The sequence below is a fragment of the Helicoverpa armigera genome, chromosome 22, assembly GCF_030705265.1.
Source record: "Helicoverpa armigera isolate CAAS_96S chromosome 22, ASM3070526v1, whole genome shotgun sequence".
NCBI lineage: Eukaryota > Metazoa > Arthropoda > Insecta > Lepidoptera > Noctuidae > Helicoverpa > Helicoverpa armigera.
The window spans coordinates 6,856,628-6,873,927 of record NC_087141.1 but is presented as its reverse complement, the minus strand read 5'-3'; the positions used below and the strand labels follow the sequence as shown (position 1 = coordinate 6,873,927).

The 17,300-nt window shown below is 35.1% G+C and overlaps 1 protein-coding gene across 1 annotated transcript; it reads left to right on the top strand.

Moving 5' to 3' along the window:
* Nucleotides 1–1,438: 1,438 nt before the first annotated feature.
* On the top strand, nt 1,439–13,177 carry LOC110380066 (alpha-tocopherol transfer protein-like). The gene is made up of 8 exons (XM_064040299.1): nt 1,439–1,598; nt 8,713–8,871; nt 9,341–9,500; nt 11,099–11,157; nt 11,353–11,549; nt 11,850–11,960; nt 12,262–12,364; nt 12,653–13,177. The coding sequence occupies exons 2-8, from the start codon at nt 8,733–8,735 to the stop codon at nt 12,802–12,804; spliced, it is 921 nt and encodes a 306-aa protein (XP_063896369.1). The 5' UTR covers nt 1,439–1,598; nt 8,713–8,732; the 3' UTR covers nt 12,805–13,177.
* Nucleotides 13,178–17,300: the final 4,123 nt, after the last annotated feature.

The following is a 17,300-nucleotide window of genomic DNA, read 5'->3' as shown; positions in this document are numbered from 1 at the left end:
ATTTATGTGCCTAAAAATGTTACGGTTTAGTGCTAAAAATATGAATTTTGTTTGTGTGTATGAAGGAGAAAGGTGATAGTTTAATATTTTTTATATACATATTTTCAGGAAGTAAAAAGACTGGATATAAATCATAACTGGATATAAATGTTTTTTTTTTTAATTAATTGAATATATAACTATATGTATATCATGGACAACATAGAAGACATCTCGAAGAAACCTGAACTTTAAAGTCTGAAATTACCAATTCGCCGATTAGCTCTAATCGTTGTCTATATGAGAAGAGACCCGTGCCATGTAGTTAAAAGGCTGATAATGAGTAGATTCTCGCTGAGAAGAGATTGACATTACCCTTCCAGTTATCCAACATTCAACTTGAATCTGGAATAGTTTTCTTACCCACCAAATAAGTACTCAAACGACGCTCAACATTAAGTTCTATTTAAAAATAATTCTGTCGCAGATGTTTTCATAACTACGACAAAGATAAAACAATTTTGAGCAGTCCTTAATTTGAGTCTCATTTCAGTATTCAGAATGTTCAAAAACCGATCATCCAACGAGGGTGGAAAGCTAGATCAGTTACACCGTTAAACCGCAAATATCAATCGATGAGTCCAGTTATTTAGCCACAAGTTGTTACAACAATAGCTACAGGTAATATAAACTTTATTGTTAAATGTCTGAAAGATTGAAATCACGTAACTGATGTAGTTTTTCTCAAATATCTCCGACACGATGAATCATTCTTTTCGGTCACCCTCGATGGGCTGTGGTCAGATGTGTAGCGATTTGTAATCTGCAAAATCGCTATAAGTCGTAAGATTTTGTTTTGTGTAGAACTTTCTTTGGGACTTGTGGTTTATTATGTGTAATATGTATAATAATATGCTGTTTCACATAGTAGACTAAGCTGTATAACTACTTTATCTTCTGAAATATTTAAGATTAAGCCAATGCGGCGGAAATTTTACGCATTGATATGGAAAGAGGCTTACAACTGTATATTATTGATTTTGTAGTATTCATTAGATGCAGGCTAAACTTCAAATGACAAAATAAAGCTCGCCACATGTTTTTAGCTTTCTAGAACGACGAAAGCAATTAAAGAAACATGAACTTGTGTATTTACTTTTAGCAGCAATATTAAGATACTTTTACTACTTCACCAATAGCAGGAGGATAAACTTTACCCTTCTTGACAGTTGGAGAAAAAGGAGCTATTGGGAACTTGAAACCACCACCGCTATATTCTATCATCCTGATAAATTAGAGGTATATCTAAATAATGAACTACAATATTCCATGATCCCATATGTCTTGATACACCTACCCGCTGCCACTATAACCAACTCCTTACCCCCATCCAAACAGTGTCAAGCCATCCCTCCTAACTTCGCTCCACGATCAAGCCGCGTAACGAAATAATAAAACGTGCTCGCTCGCTCTAACCGCTCCATTCGTGTAAGCGCGAACGCCGCGCCGAACAAACATTTTCAACCAAGTGAGCAAAAAATCTAGAAAAACGTTACGACAAAGTGCCAGTGTGTTTATAGTAGAGACTTTGGCTTGTGACTTAATTTTCCAGTTCCAAGGTGATTTCGCTTTTTTTGCTTTTTTTGATTTTTTGGAGCTTTTTGCTCTGGAGTGTTGGTTTGGAGTGATTGGGTCTGGATGTTATGTGAAGTAAGCAAGGGTTGGTAAACTGGATGCTATGCAAACTAAATGGAAAGTACTACTAATAAAGAAAACAAATAATAGTTTTTCTCAGGAATTATCCCCACTGAACAATTTTTCAAATTGTGAAAATTTAAAATCGTTTGGTGCTAACCGCCTCAATCTTCCAGATTAACTGGTATTTTAAGCAACATTAAGTGTATGTGTTTGTAAACAATATATTATCAGTTTCACCAATATCTGCGCATCTACATAAAAGGTAATAGGCTCCTTTTCCTTGTCGTCCTCCAGAAATGGTCTATCTAACACTGAAAGATTCTTTAAAATCAAAACAGTACTACCTCACATTAGGGCCTTCTAGCAAACAAACGTCTTAAGCTTTACAGTATTAGTCAAAACATTATCGCTAAGAAAAATCTACCAAGATTCTAGACATTTTTTAAACAAAATCCTGGTTAAACCGGCGTTATAAACAAACAGTTATTATACGGTGTATAGTTAACTGAGATGAAATCCGCAAGACTTGTCGGTACCGCGGTCAATGGCACGACGGAGAAATTGCATTAAGCCCGAGAACACACTGGCTACACAGTTATTTTTAATTAAATTAATTGATTAGTAAAATTTTGATAATTTTATGATTTGTGGCTTTGAAAGTGTGAATTTAATTATGACTATTTTTATTTAAAGCAATCCCATAATATAAGTAAAAGATAGCTTGCAATATTTATAGATATTCAATGAATAAATAATCATTTTATTTTTGTAGAAAAAAATATTTGATAAGTTAAAATTTTAACAAACTTAAATAAAATGGGTATATATAGAATGAGTTATGCCCGATTCGTCATTTTAGTGATATGGCATCCATAAAAAACGTGTCCCAGTTGGTCATTCAATAAAATATTTTATTTTGCTTAGTCCCAATTGGTCATCCGTACTTTATTTTGTAAAAAGTACTGTCAACAAGATAAGCTTTACAATATTGTAATATGTTTTTTTTATTATTTTGGTTATGTTTTTCCGAATATGGCAAGACGCTATTAATAAAATCGCGATTTCAACGGCGTCACACACCGCACGGCCAAAACCAAAATACCAGGATCGCATAAATCAGATGAGTAATATACCAATCAACGAGTGTCCATGGAACTGCCCACCGTGTACTAGGACCGCATAACTTACAGGAGTATAGCAGTCAAGAGTGTCAGGATTTTACGTTTTTTTCCTAATTGTAGATAAATATACCAATTTACACCATCATTCATCATTTTTATGTATACAATCTCTTTGCTAGTTATGGGCCCCTGGTACTTTTGTTACCGGCACAAAAAGTATCGAGTCACATTTTCGGGTTTATAAAATGCCCATGTTGTCTTCACCTGTGTTTTAATGTAAATGTTATTATATTTATATGAGAGCTATACCTTTACCTACATCGAAGTTTTTCATTTAAAATTTCTTCTAACACTTTTATTTCTGACGGTACTCTGATACGTGAAATTTTATGCGGGGACGAATCGGAACTCAAAATTTAAATATTAAATTATTTATTTTGCTCGAATGACCAATTGGGATTTGGTGTATGGAAAAAATAGTTGGTGACCAATCGGTACTAATGACAAATTGGGAATAACTCTATAGAATAATAATATATATAGAACTTACGTTTTTCAGAACGTTACACAATTATAATTGTTTTACGAAGGGTCGATTTTCTAATCGACATATAACTTTCATCTGAAGAATATTTTTGATGTTGACCGCTTTCGTACAGAATATATGTCAAACAGCCATATTCATTTGTCAGATAGAAGTTAACTGTTATAAATATTGCTATTACGTAGCTGCTACCGATCAATTTATGGTCAACATAAAAACAATTGGAGCAACTGATGTAGGCTAAGCTTAACAACAGCAAAGAGAAATGAAATGTTCAAGATATCATTGGCTTTCTCAACTGCACAAATGCATATACATATCTACATACTTACATACCGATCATATGTACAGACGTATTATATTGTGTTGATACACAGTTGTTTGTAAACAGACTTTCAACCGACTTCCCAAAAAGGAGGTATTTAATGCGACTGTTTACAATGTACCTACTTAACATTCGTTTGAGCATAGCTCCGTTGTTTAAGTTTACTTTGCTTTTCAGTGTAATTTATTTACAAAGATAAAAAAAAAAACATGTTTATTATTAAGCAGTAGTAATAATAAAAATGTTTATTTTTTACCCGCGTCCCGTGGGAACTACTGCCCGTACCTGGATAAACTATAGCCTGTGTTACTCAGGACGAATGTAGCTTTTCAACAGTGAAATAATTTTTCAAATCGGTTCAATAGTTTAGGAGCCTTAACGATACAAACAAACAAAAAAAGGTTCCTCTTTATTATATTAGAATAGAAAAGGGATATTGTTACATAACTTTCATTGCACATATAAAAATAAGTAAAAGTATGACTTTATTGCTCTAGATAAGGAAGTCATAAATATAATGCAAGTGAGAGAAAAGTAGGTTAGACGATAACTATCATTTAGCTGTAAAAATGTAACACGTATAAAAATAAAACATGATTATTCAGTTCCTTATGATTTTGGTTGCAATAATTAAGGATGCTACGATGTGTATTTAAAAAATACACATACAAAATTATTATTGTTTTTTTTTCATTAAAATGCTTCAATATCTTCCCCTATTCAATAATTCGAAAATATTTTTTAGACAAAAATACTATTATATAAACATCACAATTGGACTATTATAAAGCTGAAGAATTTATCTGTAGTGTGTTTGCTTGAACTCGCTTATACCAGAAAGTAGATGCCTAGGTACCTACTGTTCCGATTTGAAAATTACTTTCAGTGTTAGATAGTCCATTTATATAGGGAGGATACTTTTTATCCCAATACCTGAAGTAGTTACCACGGGACGCTGGTAAAAGCTCGATTCGAATAAAAACTGACCTCCTATCACCATTATTATTGTAAAATCCATCACCCAATCATCGTTGAACAATAAAAAAGCGAATGAAGCAAAACGCACGTGACTTCCGCGCGTCCCGCCATTAATGTAGCGGCCATTGTTGGTAGATGTTAGGGTTACCATTGCACAATTTAATATGATTTCTAAGAAGTTTGATGTACAGGTTCTTCATAATATAAAGCTGAAAAGTTTACTTGTTTGCTTTCACATGCTACGTACTTAATTTTAGGAACTACATGACTGGTTTAAAAATTGTTTCAGTATACAGGTTAAACTGCTGGTGGAAGCTAGTTTAAAGATAGATATCGTTTTCAATCATTTTGTTTATTCTGTTAGATGACCAGTATAATGTGGAAGTCCAGCTTAAACAGGTTTCCATAAAATCGTGAAGCTCCAAGCTTTTTTCAAAACTACAATTCTCTGGCATATAGTTTTTGGGCAGCTTCTAGGATTTATGATTTGTTCAAGTTTTGGGTTTTGTATGACAAAGCTCCAATTTTAAATCTAAAAAAGCTCGCATATTTAGAAGCTGATCAAATTCTGGCTTTTATAATAAGACAAAGGTACAATTTCATAGTAAAAGTAAAAATCCAAAAAGTCCCACATATTTTTGCGAAAATTCATAACAAATTTTAGGTAGCAACCCTCACTGAACACTTGTCTACGATCGTGCATCCAACGGTACACAACACCGTTACTCATGGATGCAATTATTTTGAAAGTCGACAACATTGTAAAAATCAACTGAAAAGCATATCTTTTGGACGTAACTATGCGTAGCAATTTCTGTTACTTTTTGTTTAAGAAAAACTTTGTTTGATTTGGTTTTATACTCACTTTTCAGGAGCTTTTTAGACTTTCTGCAACTAAAATAAAGTATATCTTATTTTGTTTCTATAATCGTGATCTCTTTATGTTAAAATATTTAGCGTACTAACCTAATTAATAAAACAATCCTTGCTACTTAATTGTTTAAAAGAACTGTTTCCTATGAATTTTCACGTTCGATTTCCGAAGTAGGTAAACAGTTGTTTAAATATAAATCTTTTTATTAAAATTCACGGGAGCTAATCAAATAAGATAATTAACCGAGACAAAGTGTGAAGTTCATTGAACTTTCATTTGATTGAATGTCAAGATCGATTGAAATGGTTTAAATCGTTTATCGATGGTTAATTGATACGCCTGCAGCACTAGGCATTGATTTGTCATGGAACTTGTAATTATTTACCTAGTTATTTTTAGTAGAAACTTTTTAAACTTATTTGTTTATGTTTATTGATATAGCAAATGGGCTTTTCTTTTTTATATCTCTGTGTACTATGTACGTAATCTTATTGTAACTTTATTATGAGCTTTGGAACCGCCATCTCAAAAAAGGATTTTTAATGTGACTGCTCACTGCGTATTTATTTTTTTATCTACAAGGCTGGTTCCATATTACCCAACTACAATGTATTGGTTCCTTAGGTAATCAATAAAGCGGTAGGTAGTTTAATTAGGTACTAACTACACTTAATTTGGTTCGATACTTTTTGGGAGTTGAATAAGCTGATGCAATCAAAGCCACACGTGCGTGCAACTTTCTAACAATTTATATGGATCGAGCATAATATTCTGTCATAATAATTAACATGATCAAACATTATTAAATGTGGTGAAAATATTAATTTGTTATTAAGGCATATTTTATTTAAAACAACGCCATCTCTTATCAACGTATGGAACTACAACAAGGAGCTGTATACACATCCTACATCTCACGAGAGTTGTCTCCAATTTCAAACGTAGTTCAGCTATCGGCTCAATAGATGGCGCTATCACCAAAAACTTAATTCGACTATTAGAATGCACTTTTTATTTATTAATTAAGATTGCATGTTTATGTGCATGGTAATTAACAATTACGAAGACGAAACAGACCGGCACGTCGTGACCACACGAGAGGCGAGGGCATTGCTCAACCAAACGGTGAAAGTTTGCTAAAACTCATTAAATTGCTTTTTTCGTTACATGAAAACCGTTACGGTGTATAAGTATCGCAGTTACAAAACACTTAGGATTTTTTTTAACGAAGTAAAAGTCGTGGCTAACTATTTTTTTCTTTCTTTATTTTCACAAAAATGTGTTTAGAGATTTTGATTTAGCGGTTTTTGCTTCTATTGTTATTTTTAGGGTTCCGTAGCCAAAATGGCAAAAACGGAACCCTTATAGTTTCGTCATGTCCGTCTGTCCGTCTGTCCGTCTGTCCGTCTGTCACAGCCGATTTACTCGGAAACTATAAGTACTACAGTGATGAAATTTGATGGGAATATGTGTTGTATGAACCGCTACAAAAATATGACACTAAATAGTAAAAAAAAGAATTGGGGGTGGGGCCCCCCATACATGTAACTGAGGGATGACATTTTTTTTTCGATGTACATACCCGTGTGGGGTATCAATGGAAAGGTCTTTTAAAATAATATAAAGTTTTCTAAAAAACATTTTTCTTAAAGTGAACGGTTTTTGAGATATCAGCTCTCAAAGTCGTAAAAAGTATGTCCCCCCCCCTCTATTTTTATAACTACGGGGTATAAAATTCTAAAAAAAATAGAGGTGATGCATGCTAATTAACTCTTTCAACGATTTTTGGTTTGATCAAAGTATATCTTATAGTTTTTGAGATAGGTTGATTTAACTGTAATTTACGGAACCCTTCGTGCACGAGTCCGACTCGCACTTGGCCGGTTTTTTCTTGTGGTTTTGATTTCTACGACATTAACAATGATTTTGCTTACAACAATAATAATGGTTGTTGCGGAGAGGTTTAAAATGTTTTCCTTTCATTTTTATTGCTTTTTAACTGACGTCTCAAAAAGGAGGATGTTCTCAATTCGGGTTTTATATTTTTTCTAGACATTTACACTAAGACCAGTATCCCTAAGTATCCTTTCTTTGAATTTCCCAAATGCAGGTTTCAGTTTATCCCATTACTATTGCAGATAGCTAAATACACATTTCCAGCATAAGAGTAAGATCAAAATCTTTCCTTCAACCTTGAACATTAAAAACAAAACACAAACAGTACCATTTCCCCATTTCAAACACGCTATATTTCATTACTACGACCTTCTAAGTTATTACAACACCCTATATAAGTTGGACCTTGTACACAACTTAGGCATGGCCATGCGACCATATAGATTTACTAATTGTGTGTTTTATTGAGCAATTGTGTCAGTGAACTCAAACAAGTACTTAGCTTAGTTTTATGGACGATTTTGTCTTATATTTTTGTCAGAGAAAAATGTTCAGAATAGCGAAAAAGAAATGTTATGCCCGAGACTAGAATCCTACTCTATCTTTACGAGAACTTCTTTTAAAAATAAATTGAATACTATACCCGACGTTCCCCGCATGAGGAAAAGAAAGCCATGCTTAGAGAAATTGCTTAAATTCTTCATAAAGCTTAAAGTTTGTTTGATTGAGCGCGCTATTCTCAGGAACTGTACTGATTTTAAAGAGTTTTATTAAGAGTTTCCCGAACTGGGAGGAACCTATCGAATACTTGACTTGTGGACCTCAAAATATACACCACCTAGGATCATCAAAACTAGAAAACAGAAGACGATCTACATTTTTTTTCCATTTTTAACGGTCCTAGTGGGTAAAGGACCAACCTCTCAAGTATGAGGGCGCGAGTTCGATCCCAGGTCAGGCAAGTACCAATGCAACTTTTCTAAGTTTGTATGTACTTTCTAAGTATGTAATAGACACCATGGACTGTGTGTTCGGATGGCACGTTAAACTGTAGGTCCCGGCTGTCATTGAACATCCTTGGCAGTCGTTACGGGTAGTCAGAAGCCAGTAAGTCTGACACCAGTCTAACCAAGGGGTATCGGGTTGCCCGGGTAACTGGGTTGAGGAGGTCAGATAGGCAGTCGCTTCTTGTAAAGCACTGGTACTCAGCTGAATCCGGTTAGACTGGAAGCCGACCCCAACATGATTGGGAAAAGGCTCGGAGGATGATTATAAAAATATTTTTCCTGTTATCCAGGACCAGTCGAAGCAGCCAAAATGACGCTCGAACAGCCAGCAGGAGAGATGTGGCAGAAGATCCGCGAGGAGTTAAATGAGAAGGCGGACACCAAGGAGGCTGACCTCGCACACATCAAGGAGTGGCTCAAGAAGGAGCCGCATCTACCTGACGAGTTTGGTAAGCATGATTACACTACTACTTATTACATTACTAGAGGTAGATTACATTACTACTTTAGATGCAGTTTTTAGGGATGGACTTAACCGCTTGACATATCAGGTCACGGCTACTGTTACATTTAAGTTTGTAAATATTCCTTTGGGTGAAACTAAATTCATCATTATAATCTTCACAGCCGAACATAGGTATCCCCCCCATTGATTTTCAAAAAAAACAAATTGCAGTGGTTCCATTTGGATTTTCTTTAATTGAAAAAACATTTAGGAAAGAGGATAGTTTGCCAAAATTAGACAAAAACCTCTTCGCCCTACCCAGAATTTCTTTTCTAAATCTGCAAAGAAATCCATTCCATTACTTTTTTTTTAATAGGACTTAGTTCTAAAAAAATGCAAATAATATATAGCTTCCATTCATTTCAAGAACTGTTTCACCTACAAAACCAAAATCTATCAATTTCTTCTTCTAGATGACCAGCGCATCATGACCTTCCTCCGTGGCTGCAAGTTCTCCCTGGAGAAGACCAAGCGCAAGCTGGACATGTACTTCACCATGCGCGCTGCTGTCCCTGAGTTCTTCAACGACCGTGATGTCAACCGCCCTGAGCTGCAGGAAATCTTAAATATTGTGTAAGTAGTGTATCTATACCAATATAATAAAGGTATAACAGATTTTCAACAAATAAATGTTAACTAAACTACTGGAAAGATTTCAAAAGTTTGTCCACTCATAGGCTTTATTTGGCCGGGTCCGGGAAGTAGTTTACCGGGGAGGCGGGTTAACAGCTAGTAATATAAAAACTAAGTTGATGGTCCAGAATAATTTTAAGGTCATCATCATAAACCTTATTTAAATAAGCCTTACCTATGTTTAAAGTAGGTATCACTTCGTAACGTGGTTACTATGATTGAATGATCTAGAGATGTTAGGTTCACCTGCTTTAGTTTTTCAGAAACTGTTTATAGAGTATTCTTCGAAGAATTCTTGAAATGTTGCATCGCATTTTGTAAGAGTCTGCATCTTAACTATTTATTAAGACGGATGAGTAATGAACTCATGATGCCAATCCTTGGCATCGAATATTTCTTCAAAATCCTTAACCCCCGGGGTTATCTCTTCTTAGTCACAGGAATTGACGAATTATTCATTAATTTGAATATTATGAGGTTTAATCATCGTATCTGTTCACTGAAAGCTTGTAATTTATTTCATTTTCGTGATGCTACCTGACGTCAATGAATTACGCACTAGACAACAAAACCGTTGCTAGTATTTCGTGTTGAGCTTACTTTGCTAAAAATAATACTTTAAAAAAATATATTACCTACACAGAAAAAAAATATAGACCTAAATCCTGGCTCTGCCCTCCTGAAGACAAAAATTCAAAATTGCATGGGAAAAAGTCTCAGTAAACTATTTACAATAACTGGTACCTACATACTTGTTGAACATGAAAGTTCTTACCCAAGTGTGAGATTCATTCATTCTCAGGTTTCACATATAGAAAGCTACCCAAACGTACGAGCTAATCTAGAGTTATAATATCTACTGTAATTCCACATAATTTCAATGGTTTATGTACCTGGTGCGTATATTTTTTAATTGGGTATCATCTTGCAGAATTGCAGCAATAAAAATACTACCTCTTGTGTGGAAAAATGTGCAACAATGAAAAGGCGAACTAATTATTTTTGCATGACGTATTAATTACATGATATTATACATTTTCTCACACTGCAAGTAGTTAATAGATTTTCCTTGGCAACGCATTGGTGCAAAAAATAAAAAAAATAGAGAAATATCTTTCTAGATACAGAATTAATTAGGAGTCATTACATAACTACATTACATTACATAGGAGTAGGTTCTCAGCTGAATCCGGTTAGATTGGAAGCCGGCCTCAACATAGTTGGGAAAAGGCTCGGGAGATGGACATAGGAGTACTTAGTTATTTGTTGCATTCAATAAATTATGTTGATAATCAGGACAAATTACTTGTTATTGCTAACTATATGTAGGTAGGTGGTTAAATGTTATTAACGTCGTTTCCGTTATATACAGTAACAAGCTTGACTATAGGTCACGGAAGTGCAGAAGCATTAGGTACGGTATATTAATAATAATCATTTGATTTAGGTATGTATCCATACCTATTGCACATAACAAGAAATGTAAGTATGAAAAACATAGGTACATTGGATTAACATTTCATTATTTTTGTTGACAGTCAAATGCCGCCACTACCAGGCCTAACACCCGAAGGCAGACGTGTGATTGTTATGAGAGGTAAGAACCATAACATTCTCTCATGATAATATGAGGAGTATCATCTCATAAAACTTACAGAAACTTATCAAGCCTAATCAAAACCGAAAAAAAGAAAAATCTAGAAAAACTTAAGTCAACAAGAGATCAAGTCTGTAGGCTAGACAAGGTGAAACAATTGATGTGGTTATTTGAATTTTTTCTCATTTCCCACAGGTATCGACAAAGACATCCAGACTCCCAATGTGGCAGATGCCTTCAAGCTCGCCCTCATGCTGGGTGACGTCAGACTGGCGGAAGAGAAGGAGGGAGTGGCAGGAGACGTGTATGTTCTAGATGCTTCTGTGGCCACGCCTACACACTTCGCCAAGTTCACTCCGACGCTGGTCAAGAAGTTCCTAGTCTGTGTACAGGTTAGTAAGAAAGTGTAATTTTAAATTCTATTAAATAAGCTAACCAAAGTATTATTAATGTTGTATTCGCTAAGCTTCATAACCCCAAATGGCTCTTCCATTAAGTCAAACTGTACTTTATGAAAGTCCAGACGCACAAATTAATGGTCCCACATCCCATTTCTAATGCTTATCAGGTGATCTATGATTAATGATGTTTCTGTAGGTAAAACAAGCGTCTGCCTGCACCAACAACAAATAAATGCCAGGTCATTGTATAGAGACATGTGTGATTTGAAAATACTCCAATTTGTTTTTCAGGAAGCCTACCCCGTCAAGCTGAAGGAAGTTCACGTCATCAACGTTTCACCTCTTGTTGACAAGATTGTCAACTTCGTCAAACCTTTCATCAAGGACAAGATCAAAGAAAGGGTAATATTTTATAACAAAACACTTATTTGTAGGTCCAAATATTAACAAGCTGAAAGTTTGTTTCCTTGTTTGAATTCGCAAATCTCAGGAACTTAAAATCAGATTTGAAAAAATCTTTTGGTGTTATATTGATAGTACAATTATCCAAGAAGGTTAAGGCAAGGTAGTTCCTACTAGACGCGGGTGGGAGCTAGTGATTACAAAGATATTCCCACGGCTGAAAACTGCATATTTTTAGAATAATAATTTCTGCTTCATAATTAAAAATAATAAACTTACAACAATAATTGTTTCTGTCTAGATCTTCCTCCACACTGACACCAATGATCTCTACAAATACGTTCCTAAGGAAATGCTGCCCACAGAATACGGTGGTAATGCTGGACCCATGAATGACCTTCACAGTAAGTATTACACTTTTAATAACCCTAACTAGAATATAATATGGATAACAGAAAATAACTTTTAACCTATGCAACTATGTCTGTCATGGTTAACACGTCAACTAGAAAAAGCAAACACGTTAGCTTCAGACTACCTGTAACGATTGCCAAAGATCTTCAAGTGTCAGCCAACCTGCCAAAAATGTGCCTTTTGATCTACCCGTGCAGCTGTTACTTAGTCACAAGCTCCTATATACAATTGCCTAGATATACTGATTCAGACTTACCTAAAAATTTTGTTTTCTATAGATGCCTGGGTCAAGAAGCTAGATGAATACAAAGACTGGTTCGCGGAACAGGAGAACCTGAAAGCCAATGAAGCCCTCAGACCTGGCAAGCCAACCAACTATGACGAACTCTTCGGTATCGACGGCTCCTTCCGTCAGCTCGTCATAGACTAAACACCCTTCCAGTATTACTCCATCAAGTTTGAAAGACTCTTGGTAGTTTTACATGTAGGTCTTGTTAATGGTCTTTTTAACTTGATCGGGTATTAGCGTCTCTTCACTGTCGCTTATTTCAGTTACCATTTTAAAATTGTAGCATTTTATATTGACGATATGATTGTTCTGGTGACTGCTTGCTGAACAAGTAGTGCAATTTTTCATTCTATTTCAATACGGTTAAGGTGTGTTTTTGTTTGAGTTCAGTTTGCATTCTCTTGGAAGTTTGTTTTGATGTCAACCAAAGTTTTGCTCAATTTTGTTCTTTGTTATGACGTGTGTATAGCGTCTTTAATGTTAGGTTTTTGATAATAAACATTTTCTTTAATAACATTTTGTTTTTTCTGTATTTAGGTACCTCATTATTCTTATAGCTCATTCTAGACCAATTTCCACTCTATCATTCAATATTATTTCATACACGAAAAATATTATTGTGATTATCATAATGTGGCATTGTTGTGTCATTCCGCAGTAGTACGACAAAAACTTTGTTTGCTTGGAAAACATTGCAAATTCTCGTCTTCCATTTACGACAAGTTCAAGGCAATACGGAACAAGTAAGAAACGTGTCAAGAGTTTCATTATTCTGTAGCGAATCTATAATTCACAATATCCTATTCTGTAAAGTGTCAACTAAGCCATCCCGCAGACCATAGTCTAAGCAGTCGGCCAAAAGTTAGCCTATTTCGATGGTTGGAACATATTTTTTTATGAAAATGGTGAATTAAATCAAAGTTGTTAGTCGATCTGATAGATCAACTACTTTTTCGTTGTTATGTGCGTGCTCCCATATATCTCCATACCTACGTATGATCAAACTGCTGGCCGACCACAAAAATCTGCAGTGTGGTACTCTGAGTCTTTGGTATCTTTTATTTTTTCCCTTATTTTCCACACACCATATCCTAATAAGACAATGGAATTAAGATCGTCTCATTGACGAGGGAATAAATCTCTACCGCCTTAAGTGATAATTATGAATCGATCATATTAAAATTCTGCTGAATGAATCATTGTATCTTTCAATTAAGTTAGCGAGTTCCTCTTAGCAAACCTTGACTGGACCTTCATTGCAGTTTAATTAAAACAATAGGTACGATCAGCAACAAAAACTACCGTTATCACGATCAAATTATAATGACATCTAAACCAATTAACGATCATTGTGACTATTCTTTCTAAGGAGATCAGCCAGCTTCGCAGGACATGTTATAGTGCACAAGAATTTGCACACACAGGTGCACTCACTATTCCTTTACACTCATAGCCCGAAGGGACGGCAATTCGACACGACCGGAGAGAGATCAGGCACAGGACCGACATTAACGTGCTGTCTGATGCATGGCTTTATAAATACCTGTTATAACTACAGTAAAAAAAGCCTGTATATCAGGGAATTACAAAAAGTGAGCAGATATTTTGTAATTTTTATTATGTTGCCGCACATTCAATCATTGCTGACTTTACCTATATTTTTTCCTGAATTTGCATTTAGTTGCAATATTGATTGTTATTTGTATGTAAATCACTGACTAATCCTTTAGCGGCTGTTGGAAGTGCATTAATTTTCATACAATCTATTTCCTTTTTCAATCAATTATTTATTATCAATGGGAGTAGATTTCTACTTCGATTTACATCTGAATGTACTCTACACTTATTAAAACAAAACAATAGTTTAGTTCTGGATTCCACATTTTTCATAGCATTGTTGATTACCTAGTTGACAACCGGCTACAAATACTCAGTTAAAACTTAATCACCTGAAAAACTTAGATACGTATAGATCTGTTTGCGAAAACCGAGCCTCTGTAAATTTTTCCTCATCAAAGAAAAAATGGGTCACCAAAAATTTCATTACACTCGATGGCAAGTTAACCGACCAAGTCGCGTGGCGTTCCGTTCTATTTCACCCTAGCGCAATAGGATGGCCGTAATCTGGGCTACTTTACTTGTATTGCGCTACTCAAGCAAGACTTTTATGTAGGCCAAATACCCATCTTTATTGGCTGAAGGCAGCTTGAAGAATTCGATTTGTAACAGTCTGTTGTGAAAATTATCAGATTATTTGAATCAAAACTGTTTATTGCTATTCTAGCAAGAAATAATCTGGTTCAATTCATAATCATCATCTGCTTAGCATTTTCCCAACTATGTTCGGGTCGGCTTCCAGTCTAACCGGACGCTGAGTACATATAGATACCACTGTTTTACATGGAGCGCCTGCCTGACCTGTAAGAGTGGACACCACATCCAGTGGCGGCGTAGCATCGGGTGGCGACCGGGGCGCACTACCTATTGAGCACCCCCCCCCACCGCCCAAAAAAAATGACAAAACAGAAATTACTGTAAAGTATATAAGGCGCGAGCGCTGCGAGCGCGAAATTTTTGAGTTTTTCAACACAAAAGTACCCAAACAAGTTTGAAAAAACCACTGTAAAGTGAAGAAGGCGCGAGCGTAGCGAGCTCGTAAATTTTTGATATTTGGGATGCAAAAAGATATGTAAAGAAATTACTGTAAAGTGTAAGGCGCGAGCGCAGCGAGCGCGAAATTTTTTGAGTTTTGGAACACAAAAGTACTCAAACAAGTTTGAAAAAAAAAAGACCGGAAAGTGAAGCATCTGCGAGCGTAGCGAGCTAAAATTTTTTGGAGATTTCTGACACAAAGTCCTTCACCTGCGCTTACAAATAGCGCCTAAATAGCTTAGAAATATCCACTGTAAAGTGAACCCACCCAAAACAAAAATGTGAAAGACTGCCAAGTTCGATAATATGGGAATGCTTCGCCTATAAAAGAAGTGAGATCTGAATAAGTACCAAGTTCCATACACATACCTCAGTTAAAAATAGTTACTTTTTAATGATGTTACTTGGCAAGTTTTCATACACCTTGTTATAAACCTACTAAACGCAATGAATCAAGTATTTAATTTTCTATTAAAACTTGCCAAGTAATCATCATTAAAAAGTAACTATTTTTAACTGAGGTATGTGTATGGAACTTGGTACTTATTCAGATCTCACTTCTTTTATAGGCGAAGCATTCCCATATTATCGAACTTGGCAGTCTTTCACATTTTTGTTTTGGGTGGGATTTCATTTATTTTTGTAAGGTTGTTTATTTTTTTCTTATGATTAAGTCAGTTAAGTAAATGTCTCATTTATACTATCTTTCAGATTTTTGAATATGCACTATGCTTCTTACAAAGAAATGAACTAGATTAACTATGACTAGATTTACCAACTGACTGACATGACATGTTATCAAATATTATGTTCGTGGATCAAAGTTACACATTCGTTATTTTCGAAAGTGACTCACACTTGGCCGTTTTCAGATTTTTACTTTGACTAAATACAAACCTTTGTAACGAATTTCAGATCGGTACGATCATTCGAAGATATATTATATTGTTAGCTGCCAGTGGTTACATAAAGGGCAGCAGAGACGAGCAACCATCGACACCCCACCATTCAGTCGTGTATCTCTGCTTGGAGGATTCCATTTTCGAACGTCATTGTGACAAGACATGTTATAGTTTGACAAAAAATACGATTTTGCCGCGTTTTTGAATACTTTTGTTTAATCGTAGTTGATTTTCATGTTAAAACTATTTCTTGTTATTTCCTTGTTAAATAAACCTGCTTCTGGTTCTTAAAATCAGAAGTGGGATAGTCTCACTCCCACTATAAAGTTTTTGATTTCAGTTTAGATTCATTGGCACTTTTTATTAAGTACGACGCGGTGTAAAGAAACCCGCCGATCAAAGTTTTTGCGTTCTATTTTAATTTTTTAATGGATTGCAGTGCGCTGCATAGATTGGTATATTCAAGGTGCTATGCAGGCAGCGTAAGTGATACCAATAAATATGTTGGTTGGTTTACTTGTGGAACAAAAATAATACGGAAGGTCTATCGTATTCTGAAGAGTTAAATGACCTGAAATAACTGGAAGAATACATTGAAGGATAGCGTTAATGTGGACTGCATAAATTCCATTATTGGAAAAATCACAAAGGAACATTGGTTTTATTTATTTTTATGGAAATAACAGGTTACAGGCACATAAACAAAATTGATTGAACATAGTCACATATAAAGATGTAATCAAAATGTTTGTGTTATAACCGAATTAACGATTGCTTTTGTTTTCATGTGTATATAACAATGGAATAAGTTGAGAAGTTATGATGCTTCCGATTTATAGCGCAAGCAATGTCTATTGCTTGAGCTTAGTACACTGATGCTGTTGGGACTCTTGTGTACTTCAAGTGGAATGAGTTTCTGCTTATGTATTGCTCTGGTGTCTGTGAACAACATGCCTTGCTCCCGTTATGCTCAAGATAATATGAGAGGTATCCTGTGATGTACCTGTATGTAAATGGTGAGATCAATCCAGTTTTAATTAGCCTTTATGTCATACATGACTTGTAATCCATCTTGGTGGCTTA

Coding starts and splice junctions, on each gene's coding strand:
- LOC110380066 (XM_064040299.1), top strand. CDS start 8,733: ATGACGCTCGAACAGCCAGCAGGAGAGATGTGGCAGAAGATCCGCGAG. Junction 9,501..11,098: donor CAGGAAATCTTAAATATTGT/GTAAGTAGTGTA, acceptor TTTTGTTGACAG/TCAAATGCCGCCACTACCAG. Junction 11,550..11,849: donor AGTTCCTAGTCTGTGTACAG/GTTAGTAAGAAA, acceptor TTTGTTTTTCAG/GAAGCCTACCCCGTCAAGCT.